The sequence below is a fragment of the Sparus aurata genome, chromosome 12 (genome assembly GCF_900880675.1).
Source record: "Sparus aurata chromosome 12, fSpaAur1.1, whole genome shotgun sequence".
NCBI lineage: Eukaryota > Metazoa > Chordata > Actinopteri > Spariformes > Sparidae > Sparus > Sparus aurata.
This window is the reverse complement of record NC_044198.1, coordinates 22,392,691-22,406,136: the sequence shown is the minus strand read 5'-3', so window position 1 is coordinate 22,406,136 and position 13,446 is coordinate 22,392,691. Positions and strand designations below refer to the sequence as shown.

Below are 13,446 nucleotides of genomic sequence, written 5' to 3'. Positions count from 1 at the left end.
CCTGTAAAGGGAGCAGTAAAGACGTAGGATATCAACCTCTCCCTTATCTATTTATACAATTCACACTACTAATCAACATAAGATACAAATAAAATAGAAAAAAATTTGGGTGGAACAGATATTTTTATAGAAAATCTGGGATATCAACCAATCCTACTGTTTTACTATTTTATGTTTGTTTTTTGTTTTTTCCACTCTTTTTTTTTTCTGGTTGTTTTTATACATTTTAAAACAATTCCCAAGCTACCTCAGTTTAGGAGAATGCCTTTAAAGTCTAGAAATGATTTGTGGACAATTAAACTTGACTTTCCATCAGCTTGAGGGCAAATAGATAATAACTAAATTTTCCTTTTTTGGTGAATTTATCCTATCCAGTCAGACGCAACACCATACTGTGTGCCTCTCTTATCTAGGTGCATTTGTCTTTGTTTGCCAGTTAGGTGAGATGTTATAAACAAATTCCACTGCAACATCCATTTCTACTTCTTCCTTATTTTTCGATTTGCATGATTTATTGTATAAAGAGGAAATGAATACAGGTGTGGGTGCACTCTGTCTTGCTGTACTCTGACTGACGTGGACTGGCAGGTAGTGGTGCATTATGTTTTTCTTTCGCAGATGACATCATCCCTGGGCTTGTGGTGACTTTGCATCGTATAGCCCGTGCCTCGTGTTAGTATCTGTCAAGGTGACTGCGTGTGAGACAAGAAGACAAAATTAAGATTAAATTCATTACATTGATTTCTGCTATATAGCAAGTCACCAGCTGGTGGGGGAATTGTGGTGCTGGTTGTGCTGGTGGGGGACACAAATGTGCATGTGAAGGAGCAGGGGGCGTGTATTAGGGGAGGGAGGATGGGGTATTGTCCTGCCTCCAATGCCCTCCACAGGCGACTAAGGATCTCATTTGACAGCTTCAAGGTGGAACGTGGAGAGACCAAAACAAGAAGACAAGCCCCCCCTTTTTTAACCCCCTCCCTTTTTGTGGGGGGAGAGAAAACCAATCCGTCTCATCGCACTGTGGTGGCTGGGTTTGGCTCTTTGTCAGTGCAGGGGGGGCGGGAGGCAGGCAGGCAGGCAGTGTGAATGCATATCATGACCACAATAGAGCAAACGAGCACAGTTCAGCCATGAAAGCCCAGCGGGAGAGGCTGAGAATTCCAGGGCTGACGCTAGAGTGAGTATTTTCCTCCGTTATCCTACCGGGGTGGCAGCTCCTCCGCAGTGTGTGTCTCTGTGTCATATGTGTTGCTGTCTTTCACTGTTGCTTTAAGCTCTGTGCAGCGTTAGCATTAGCAGCAGCATCCGCAGCAGGAAGTCTAATGTCAAATCCTTCACAGCTAGGCAACAGCAGCAGACTTGTGTTTGTGAGTCTGTGTGTGTTAGTGTGTGTGTGTCTGTGTGTGTTCTGCATTTGTGTATTCATGCACGTGTGTGATGGACAGACAGATAACGTGTCAGGCAAAAGGAGTGCCGCAACTGCATAACATGCTTTATCTGCTGCCTTGACACAGTCACACACAGAGCACACGCAGGAAACACACACACAGTCATAACACACCTATGATGAGGCAGTGTTTTGTTGGATGTGATCAATATGGTGAAAAGCAGTGAATCACTGATGGCTGTGTGTTTACATGGCAGGTTTCCCCTTTTGTGAAAGCCTCAGTCGTTTGTTTGACGTGAGACATTTTTTTGTATTTAGGTCAACAAGGTATTTGTTATGGTTCCCTCCATCTGAGGCTTTAGAACCTGCAGCAGAAAGAGCGTAATTAGACGGGTGAATGTTCGCACTAAAACCATTACTTCTATGCAGATTTTGGGTCACAATGACAAACGCTCCAAAAAAAAAGAGGTAATTAATTGATAATTGTGTTAGTATTCATTTACTAACTATAGGCATAGAGGTATAACTCACTGCTCTATGTTATCCAACATATATACAGTTTTCTGCAGTAAGGTTGGTAATTCCCTATATTTTTCTAATTAGCAACAAATCCCATGACAAGACCAAAAATGTCTTTGTCCATCTCTCAACACTTACTGACTCATCGAGCTTGTCTCTCGCTCTCAACACCAAGCCCATTCGTTCCAACTGAGGATGTAAATCGCTGAAAGTGGGTCACGAATATATACTTTAATTTTTGAGATGGCTGGGCACTGCAGTTTTCTTTAACATGAGGAAATAGTGCATTTGTCTGGGACTATTTTCATCAGCCTATTAATACATATTTGGTTTGCGAGGGAGTATTTATTATAGCAGGATGGTGTACGTTAACCTGACATACCAAATGGTGTATTTCACAGAAACCTTGTTTAAAGGAGGAAAGTATACTTGGCGGCTGATTGGACGAACAGGCTATCACTGTCTATCACAGGCTAACTTCAACCAATCAGATCAACCATATGAGAGTGCTACCAAAAGCAGAGTCAGCTGGTAAATCAAACTCTCAACAAAGCCATTCAGGAGAAGACGGAAAACATCTTCTCCATCAGGGAAAGCCGTCAGTGCCGTGCTTTTCTCTCCTTTCGATTGAAATAAAATCGTCAGTACTGATGCAAGCCAAAGTAGGAGCGCCAGTTTTCATAGTGGCCAAACTGTGTAATGACAACATCAAGTGTCTCGCTGGTCATCACACCTAAACCAGGCTTGCAGCAGCCAGTAGTTCCTGAAAGGATGCTGATTGGTTAAACCATTGTGTGAGTGGCTACAAGCTTGAATCCTGGCTAGATGGATTTGCAGGATCGCTTGATAACAAGTATTGATGAAAATAAACTGCAGGGTCATATTCATCTTACAAAAGAAAGATGTCACTCAGTGCAGTACTGTGGCTCATTGCTTCATTTTTAATAGTTTATAGGATACAATGGAGCGATCGAGTACAAAGGATATGATAAGAAGATATATCCGGCTACACAGACACTACATGTACCGTGATGTTTTTGGTCTATTCATGGGATTTGTTAGAAATAAGAATAATATTGAAGAAAAAAAAAAACAGACTTGTCCTTTAAAAACTGTATTCTAGAGCGTTACTGCAGTGAAAGTTGTTCACCTCTATATGACCTAATGCTCTGCAGTGCCACTGTTCAGTGTAAACAGGGCTCCATCTATGACATCACATTGGCAAAATGCGAGTCTTTTTGGATATACACACTAATTCTAAACTGAACACAAGAAAATAAATGAAGAATGTGAGATTAGGTTAATCTTTACCTCTGTAAACAACATGTTCAATGTCAAACAAACCCTGCAGAATCAGACAAATTCCTCGGGAACCTGCTCTTTAAGCATGATTTAGGTTCGTCTGACAGGGATCATTACTCTTCATGATGCTGCTGTCTTCATGTGGACACGTGTCGGAGCTGTGGGGAGGCATATTTGGGGGGGTTCTGTCCTGTGTGTGTGATAAAAGACAAACTATTCACTACACTCCATTTAACTTCCAGCCTCACTCCCCGAAGCTTGAGCCCCACTCCCACTAGCCCCTGCAGTCCGTGCAGCCCGCTGCACGCTTTTCATTTCTGGAGGTAAGCGAGAGCTCTTTAACCGTGAATATTTTGTTTCGAAAGCCTGTTAGTGCATGTTTGATTCCTGTCTTCATGCATCACAAGCCTGCGACTGGGAATTCAGCTTGCCCTCCTAAAATCATCTGCCATTGAGATGACATTGAAGGAGGAGGACATGGTGCTTATATAATGTTGATAGTGTCACCCCTTCCCCCATCTTGCCCCTTTCTGTTTGGAGGTTTATGCTCCTCTTTCATGTGCTAAGTAGGATTTGTGGCATTTGCAAAACATCAAAGTGAAGAATGGTCTCAATCTGTCTGAATCCCATCTGGATTGATTCATTTAGGAATGAAGAGCATTCAAAAAGCGAGTTTTAGATTCCTTGGTAATGGTTTCCTATCCAGGCTTATTGCTTATAATCTCAACCAGTTTATGATTAGTATTTAATAATCTGTGTTCTGGTCGAGTTCGAGACTTATCAAGACTTTTATCCTCGTGTCACTGAAGAGATTATTTCTTTGGGGGTTAATGTGCATCAGTGATGTTTGAGATAAAATGTCTTCTCCTAAAGTCATGTTGCAGCCTTCAAAACAAGTCTTTTTGTTCAACGAAATCATCATTGGGGGTTTCTCTTTCAAATTGGTCATTAATGTTGAAGACGTCTTGTTGTGGCTGTTTCTTAACTGGTGTTTATGTAATCACTGGTTTGTTTAAATAAAAGGTGACCAAGAACCTGAAAAGAAGCCCGATATGCACAGGTGTCGACATTTCTCGATTCTGAGATGCATTTGGATGCAGACGTGGAAGATTCAGCATAGAGGCATCTGAGAATCTGCATCGATATTTGACAGAATGGATCAGAAGTTTGTCGCCTACACAAATCATATCCTGCTAAAGTTGTTGATCTGTTTTTCCAGCCTCGACTGGACAATAATGTTGTAAGGACCTGTCACAAGGTTGCTTTCATGCATTGAATTGTAGGCTATTGTAACATATATTGGGAGATATCGCAGTGGGAAGCAGCGAGTGATAAAAAAAAAAAAATAGAAGGTTTCTCCTAAGTTTAGTTAAGTGTATTCAATGACAATATCCCCTGGCCAAGGTCTTTAAAATGCCTTCTGGACAACAACACAACAAACCAAAGAGAAAAACAAAACAAGCAGAACAGAACAGGGCACAAACAAAGGAGACAAAACCGAATAAGAAGGGTTGTGAAGTGCAGAACAATAAAACCAGTATTGACAGTACACATAGAATGATATTGCAAAAAGCAGAAAACAAAAAGCATTTAGTGCTTACATTATGTATTAATGAGCCGTTGTTTGAATTGTTTACTTGTCTGATGTGATTTGGAATTGTATTCCACTCTCTCGAAACCTCTGACTGACTAAAGATACTTTTCTTCAACGTAGTCGTGCGATCTTCTCTTATAGGTTCTTCATTTCTGCAGCAGCGTCTCTTAAACACGGTCCATGTATGACTCAACAGAGGAAACCTAAAGGAAAAAAGGCAGGATTTCAGTGGAAAGCCTCACGGCTAAAGAAATGTCTATGTTGTACTGATAAGAAGAGGGAGTCAGTCTATGCTTTCTGTCAGGTTTAGTTGCCTTTATCTGCTGCTTGTGAGGCAGATCTTGCCAATAGTTGAAATGAAATTTGAATTTTTTCCCTCGGCTCATTCAAAACTCGAAATGCTGAAGAATTTTCTGTATCAATGAATAGCATGAAACACCCACACATGTCACCTCTGCTCTCCTCTTGTTCTGCTTTGCTTTCATAGACAGTCAAGTGGAGAAGGCATTAAAGTGAGTCAGCGCCATACAAGAACTTACTGTGAGGATTTTCTTTTTATTTATTGACAATTTCAATTTTTTATTCCATCATGCAGCAATAAGCTGAGTTTGATGTTGCAGCACTGTGTGCCATGTTTGGAATAGAGGTGCACTTCTCTTGTCAAAGAATGTGGCAGTAACCTGTGAATGTACAGATGGCAGTATGATTCACATCTTGATAAAGGCAAGTCAACTTTATTTGTACAGCACATTTAATAAACGGATGCAAATGAAAGTGCTTTAAATCATAAGATACAGTAAAGGTAAAAAGATTGACATTAAAAAATAACAGATTTAGTTCAAATCAGGTGAAAAAGAGATTGAAGTGCACAACAGAAACCGTCAGAATGAGGGCTATATTAGAGCTAAGTTTGAAAGATAGTCTTTTTAATTTTATTGGAAGTTGTATGAAAGTTTTTATCTTTGACTTAAAAGCAGTAAGCGTTTAAAATACAGCAGTGTAGGACCATCACGCTTTGCACCAAACTAATCTGCATATGAGACAGGTTGGTAGTGAGGGACTGATGTTCAATAAGGTGATGGCAAAGTTAGGCCATGTCCACATGTACCAAAACGATTGTTTTTCCCCGTCTTCCTTGGCATCGTTTCAAGAATACTTGCGTCCAAATGGATCCATTATAAATGACTCAACTAGCTTTAGTTCATATTCCAGGTCTATAGAAGAAGAGACGGAGCATGTGCATACAACTTGCGCGCTGTATACAAACAGACAGTAGAAGGAGAAAGCCCTTTGCGGCATATCTAAAATGATGTGGCGTATGCGCCTGTCCATAATCCTTTTTTGCTCAGCGTAGTGGCAGAGGAGCATAATATTTTGCCGTAGTAACCCTAATAGGCTCAATGTCTTCTGCAGCACAAACACAAGCGTGTAGTCTGCCATTGTGGTTGTTGTTGCTGTTAAGAGACGTCACAGGGTTAAGAGGTCGAGGGGTGGGGCGATAGCTTAATCGATACACAAAGTATGCAGATTCACTGTCCAAACGAGAACGCAAGTGCAGCGTTTTCGAATTCTTTCACTCTGAGACCAGGTTTCAAAATAGTGCGTTTGCAGGATCCATTTTGACGATTGGCCAAAACGATGCAAAACATGTGCATTTACGCAAAAAGCGTTTCCATGTGGATGGGCCCTTAGTGTGACATTGCAGTATTTTACCCTCCAGGAACATTTTTATACAAGCAGAATTACAATAAGGTGCACATGGTGACCATTTCAGGCAGCTTCTTTCCCTTTTGATTCAACTCTGTGGTCAGTATTATATTGTTTTCAGATTTTTTTTTTATGCATATAAACCTTGTTTTCATGTGAACATGAAACTGCGGAGGCTGTTTTTTCTGTTCTGATTCGGCACTATGGTCTGTATTTGCTGTGACTGCATTATGTTTTCAGGTTTTGTTTAATGATTATCCAGAAAGGAAATGATGTATTTAAAGCTGCGCAGATATGAAATTCGATCAAGGTAGAGTCAGATCTCTGCACAGTGGTTTATTATACTCTCATTCATTTTATATTTCATCTCAATGATCGCAGTGCAAACACACCCTACACACAATGTGTTTTGTTGAGAAATGGTTAATGTAAACATAACTTTGTTTAAAAGACAATTCCACTTGCATTGCACCTATACATGGCCACCTGCTCGTAAAGCAAAGAGGAGTCCAGGAATAGCCCCTCACTATAAGACAGTCCATAAACCATATCACTCATCAGAATACACACAAAACACTCTGACCTTTCCCAGGATTTATGAATGATAACAGGTTGGTTCTTGTGCTAATCACTTTGCTGCAAAGAATTACATTTTATCCCCTGTGTGTCATTACGGTGTAGGGAAGCACGAACAGTTATCAAGATTGCTAATCTTCATCTTTGCACATAAAAATACTGTGTCTTACTAAAGCCAAACCAGTGCTATGTATTTTTAAGAACAGCCAGGAAACCAGTGGGCAGAAGGACAGTAACCTAAATGTTGTGCTTGTGATGTGAATGTTTCCGGTGACCTCCCAGCTCATGCTGCTCTATGCAAGTTTGACTTTGAACCATCTGAACCATCGTTTCTAATGTGGAACGCAGAAACAGAACAGAGCCATAATTAGAGTGAAGGCTGTCACGCTGGCCTGTAGGGAGATGGACTGAGCCACTCTGAAGGAATGCACACACACCGACATACATGGCGTCTGATAACACTTTATTACAGAAGAGGCACATGTAAGTAGAAACGGTGGTGATGTGCCGGTCGTGGTAGTGTTCCTCCTTTGTAGGTTTCTCTCTCCGTCTCTTCTCCTGAGCCTTTGAATCCCTTCCAGGCAATGCACTTGGCAAATCATTGGACTAATCTGCAGCATCCTGATGGTCCTCAGGTCTGACTGTGCACTTCCTTAAAGAAGCTTTCAGCCAGTCTGTGAAATACTTCTGCTGCTCTCCTGCTCACTGTTACTGTTATAATTGGACAGGATCTGATAACAATGTTGGTGTTAGACGTTCATGTGGTCTGTTAGTCTTTTCATCCCTGCTCGGGTTGCAGTGGCATGAGGGTTTCCCGGTATTGTGGTATACGGTATCAAACAGTTATTAATATTATAACAGTAACAGTGACCCTGACATGAAAGTGCAGGGGTTGATTTGGTTGAACAAACACTTTACTATAATTAAACAACAAATACAGTCCTGACAGACATAAAACATGGCACTAACCTTAAGTATATATTTTTTTAACAACACAAATACAGTACAAGTATATGTATAAACAAATGTACACAGTATGATAACCGTACATTTTTTTTATACCTCTCTATACCTTAAATGTGCACATTGTAGTTTTGGGGAGAAATTTTAATCAGAAGAGAACTATGTTCATTAACTGATTTTAAACTAAATGAACAATCTGTCTCAACCTTCCATGACTGAATAAACAAATTGACCTTGAAGTACAACACGATTACATACTGTTTTACTTTGTTTATAGATGCTGGACCTTGCAATCCTTCTAGCTTAAAATATTTGAGGTAATAAATCAAGTGAGAAGTAGCATCATTTTCTCATAAGTTTATACATAAAGTTTTTCTTGAAACCAATGGAGTCTCCCCCTGCTGGTCATTGGGAAGACTGTAGGTTTATGACCTCACTCTTCAAACTAGAAAAGCTCCGTCCGTATGTTATACAGTCAGGTTTTTACCAGGGTTATTAACCAGAGAAACATTCGTGTTGACAGCAGGGCTGCAAACTAGTTATTATTGATTACTCTTACAACTTCTTACACAATTATTCAGTTAAACATTTGGTGTTGATGTTAATAATGTCAGATAATGGTGACAAATGTCCATCACAGTCTCTCTATTTTAAGTGTTGTTAATATTATACATTAGACCGTGCTGTAGTGAGAGTTTCATTTATCTTTCTTTTTACTTGCTTACTCGAGCTTGATGGCTGTTTCTTTTGGCTTAAAGCTCGATAAGAAAAGATTAATGTCTTGAGCTGGATTGTGAAAGTAAAACCTATACCTCACTCCATCAATCATGTGATTTCAGCGACCTTAGACTCAGAGCGCGCACACACACACACACACACAGAGGTGCTTTTGTTTGCAGGGCTGAACTTTGCACTCTGCTGTGGAGAGTAGTCATTGGATAAAAGTAATCAATGGCTTGGTCCTAAGGTCAGTCTCTTAGGGATAGGCTCCGAATGGTTCATATGATCTTGGAATATTATTTCGTTCGTAGCCTTGACGGCTGCTTCACAGCATTTGGCTCCTCACAGGTGGTTGTGATGAGCTGACCCTGAATTCTTGCACATACACGCAGGACTCGATAGTCAAATTCATCACTGGACTGACAAAACTTGAATTTTAATGTGTTATGCTTGGATGAGCATGAGTGAGTGCTTCCAATCAAGTTTTTTGAAAGGTCATTTGTATCACAGTAAAAAACTATTTGTCAATCAATATTTGGATATTGTGCTTATACTTCTGAGTGTTTTTCAGTAGTCATTTGTGTTCAGCTGCTTATCAGCAAAGATCAAAGGTGAGGAAGTTAAGGTGAGGCTCTCATCAAATGAATGACGTCGTCTGACTACACAGGGAACAGCTGAGGGAAGAGTGCATGCAGCAGCAAAAAAAAAAAGATCCATGCAAAAACACAGCATTTCCATTTCAAATAGACCCTGCTTAATACACTGACCGACCAAACTTTTGGAGGGGTGCCAGTTTGTGAAAGCTGTGAGTGCACAGCAGCATCTGCTGATGATGCAGCACCCCTCTGTCTCACAACCCCCCTTCACAGGATGTGAAGTGGTAGATGCCTGTTACATGATATGAAGCATGTTGCGCGAAGGGAGCAGGGTGAGTGTTTGGGATACAGAGCACAGTCGCAGTGAGACGGTAAAAACAAAAAAGTCAGCTGGTATTAGGTGTCACATCCCTGCAACAGTGGAGGCTGTCAACACCTGACCTGGATCACACAGTCTGTGTGCCTCTCAGGATCCTCCCTGGATTACTTTTTTATTTGAGGACAGAGGAGGACAACGTGTCCTCTGCCGGTGTGTTTATGCCGCAGCTGGCTGCAGATGTGCCTGTGCAGAGGAAGTTTGGACCTAAGGAGAGCTGTTGTAGGAGTACTTGTCAGGACTGCTCTGGAGGTCGCATCCTCCAGAACCCTGAGAGGCGTCGCTTCTCTTCACTCGGTCTTCAGAAGCCGCCTTTACATCTTCCCCTCTGGCATGACTTGGACACAATGTCAGATTCTAGTCTGTGGACAGTTCTGTCCAACTTTAACATGCCGCATTTCTTCAGTGGAGCACGTCTGCGCCGCTCCAAAAGGTAACATGAAAACGGTTTGAAATGTTTCCTTGTCTGCAATCAGGTTTGTTGTTCAAACGACGTGTTTCTTTATAAAATGCAACGTCTGTCTATGGTATAAATCGTATTTTTCTACCAAAACGGTGACGTGACATGTATTGTTTGTGACCAGTGTTTGGAGGGAGGGATGTTTTTCTTTGTATTTACAGTAGGTCAGTTTTTATGAGGCCAGCCTGAATACGAAGCTGGGTGTTCCCTTCTTGGCTATTGTGTATTATTTGCTTTGTGAGTCAAATGGTAATTTAATGTTTATTGTTTGAGGCAGTCTCATGTTCCTCACACAGGATGCGTACCTTCCTATATGCTGTCCCCAGTAATTAACAGCTGGAAGGTGGAAAAGCTGATTGTTTTTAATGTTCCTGTTACTGATTGTTGTTGTTGTTGGTGGTGTCCATAATTTCTAGATTTATTTCAACAAAGTACTGCTTTTGATGTTGCAGTTTCATACCGTGCTATATATTTAATTTGGCATTTTAACATTCCTTTACATTCCTAACATCTCTGAATTAAAAACATGTCATTGGTTTATGTGATTCAGAGTGTGTCGACACTGGTTTTCAGCTAAGCCACTTGATCCCAATTTTTGTATATGGTTTGGTGAAGCCCATATGACCGATATTTATTTTTAATCCCTGTCCTGACCCATTTTATAGTGCAGAACAGCTTAACATGAAATAGTGGCTTTTTTGTGGACATCTTACAGCAGTGCATAAACATTTTTCTCCCGCTTGAAAATCAGATTTAGCGGATATTGAAAACTGGAGCTTCTTAAAGATCACAGCCATGTTTTTCAGCCCTGTGTTTGTGAAAAGATTGGTTATTGGCTGTAAATATGACCTTATAACTCATATATTTATACATATGTTGACAACAGATGATTAGTTTAATTACAAATGGTATATATTCTGATTATTTTGGTGATTATTGTAAGAGCAATATGATTCACTATTACTGGAAATTATATTTTTGTTCCTCACCATTTTCATTTTTCCCAAAAAAATCTATGATGATGTGAGACTTCTTGACATTTCTTATGAAGCTGTTTTGTCACACATTTTACCTTTATTAAAGAAAGGCAGATTTTTACACTTAGACATTGCACTCAGACACATTTCAATTAATTTTACAGCCCTGCAAATGAACAGTGATTGATGTGTGTTATCATTTGTAAGTGCTTTGCCTGAAGACCACTTTCCCCTCATTTCATTTAGTCATTTTCACACTCCTGCTTTAATTATGATAAGAATATTTAGATTTAAATTCATGATACTTGGTACAACTGTTATCGTAAACGAGCAATGTAAATTCAGTTATAAGACAGGAGACAACATAGGAAAACCTGTAAAGTAAAACTGTATTCTGTAATGATTTGTGAACATTCAAGGAGCTGTAAGGTGACACAACTTTGCTCTGTCAACCATAACGTTAACCATATTATCTCCAAGTTAAATATGTCATGCACTTTAATTCACTGCACTTAAATAAGAGATTTGTCATAGCTGAGTCTCTGAAAATCTATGTAATACTGTACATCTTCAGAAGTAGAAAATGACAGTGTCTCCAGTGGCTGCATCGCTTTTACCCGAGCAGCAAGTTTTTAACTACTATTAATAGAGCTGTGTGTGTCATATGTCTGACTTTGAATTTGGGTTTGTCAGCGAGGAGCAGCAATTTATGTGGCATTGCGCTTTGTCAGCTCACCTGACAGCTCTGACAAGGAAGCAAAACCCACATGAGTAAAAAAGATTAATCATGGCTTTTTTGTTGCCGTGGGTCAGGATCAGACGTTTCAGATTTATCTGGATTCAGAGTTGTGCAAATCAGACGCTTTTATCATCTATTTTTGCCTCTTCCGGAGCCCAAAATAAGTTTGCAAGCTGAAATCTAAGAGTTTATGACAGATTCAGATTACTTTGTAATAATAAAGAGTTACAGTAATGTAGGTCAGTGTAGAATGTGAAATAAACGTACCATTTTAAGTAAAGTAAAATGGTGATTTATAAAGTATTTTAAACTTTGATAAACACCTTGAAAGAGTATTTTTAGGCATTTAAAAAGAGCTCTGTTGCTACGCTCGTGGAGATTTCACGTGTAATACAACAATGTTTCGATGAGGTTGAGGGTTTTGCATATAACCGAGCCTGGTAAATCTCATATGGATCTGTTCCAGGAAATCTCACACATCTGCAGTACAGCATACAACACTGGCCTACTTTCTCCCTATCGTCTTCTCCCAGGGCTTCTTTATCCCTCCTTTAAAGCTCCACTATACAGACACGTATTTTTTATTTATTTATTTTTTGCCCCTCAGTCAGCCTTTCCGGCCACGGAGGTGTCTCTACTAAAGCTAAGCTTAACATCAAACAAGATGAAGATGGCCCATGTGTCATTGTAACCTGTGGCAGTTTATTTGAAAGTAGTCCAGAAGCAGTCATTTTAACGTCCCTATTAGTGGCACTCAGCACTCTAATAGAGGTTGTAATGGTGCAAACACTATGATGGGTAGTGAGAGGGTGAAGCAGCAAGAGGCTTGATTGGGCAGCAGCGTGGCATTCTCTTGGCCTAATCCACAGTGAGAGGGTATAAATAGATCTCGTTAAATCTGATCCTCTTTGACTGAGCACCTGTGTACCAGATATTATTCACTCCCTCCCGTTCATGATAAATGATTCATGGCATGTGTCCACACTCTTGATGGTGCGGGTTAGCCCTAGAAACCACCTGAGTAAAATGGATGAACAGGATTACTTACAAAAAAAGGGTTTCCCCCACTGATTTAGGGGGATGAATTTAGATTTTAGTGCCACAATGGGGCAGCAACAGGACTTCGGAGAACTACAAGCAACTTGGAATACTTTTTTCTGTGAGTTTTACTAAAGTCTTTCAAGTCTGTGGAAGCAAATGGGGGTCTTGAATATTTGATGGGAAATTTGTGGTGTCTCTTAGACTTTGTGAAAATATTCCTTCAAAGATTTTGAATACATATCAGAAAATATTTCTACAGCCACAAAAATGTGCAAATTAAGTTTTTTAACGCTTGCAGAAAATAATTCTACAGCTGCAACGCAAAATGTGATGTTTGACCAGAACGAAATGTGAAATTATTCACATTCTGCCATGTGGCAACTTTCATTCGCAAAACTTTTCTTTTCAATGTTGGGAATTATGAATCTGAACATTTGTTTGTCATCTATTGATCATCTCATTAGATTGTAGTAGTATGTAGTTAATTGC

At 40.0% G+C, this 13,446-nt stretch overlaps 1 protein-coding gene across 13 annotated transcripts in view; it reads left to right on the top strand.

Moving 5' to 3' along the window:
* Positions 1-13,446, top strand: part of mast4 (microtubule associated serine/threonine kinase family member 4) — a 105,463-nt gene that overhangs the window by 60,320 nt on the left and 31,697 nt on the right. For 7 of the 13 annotated variants that reach the window (XM_030435044.1, XM_030435043.1, XM_030435042.1 and 4 more), the window contains one exon: positions 3,451-3,531. The exons of 3 other annotated variants lie outside the window; for them this stretch is intronic. In XM_030435044.1, coding sequence (XP_030290904.1) covers positions 3,451-3,531 — 81 coding nt within the window. Of the gene's footprint in view, positions 1-196; positions 1,178-3,450; positions 3,532-5,375; positions 10,174-13,446 lie in introns of those variants that run through there. 3 more of the 13 variants (XM_030435050.1, XM_030435049.1, XM_030435053.1) reach the window with 2 other exon arrangements.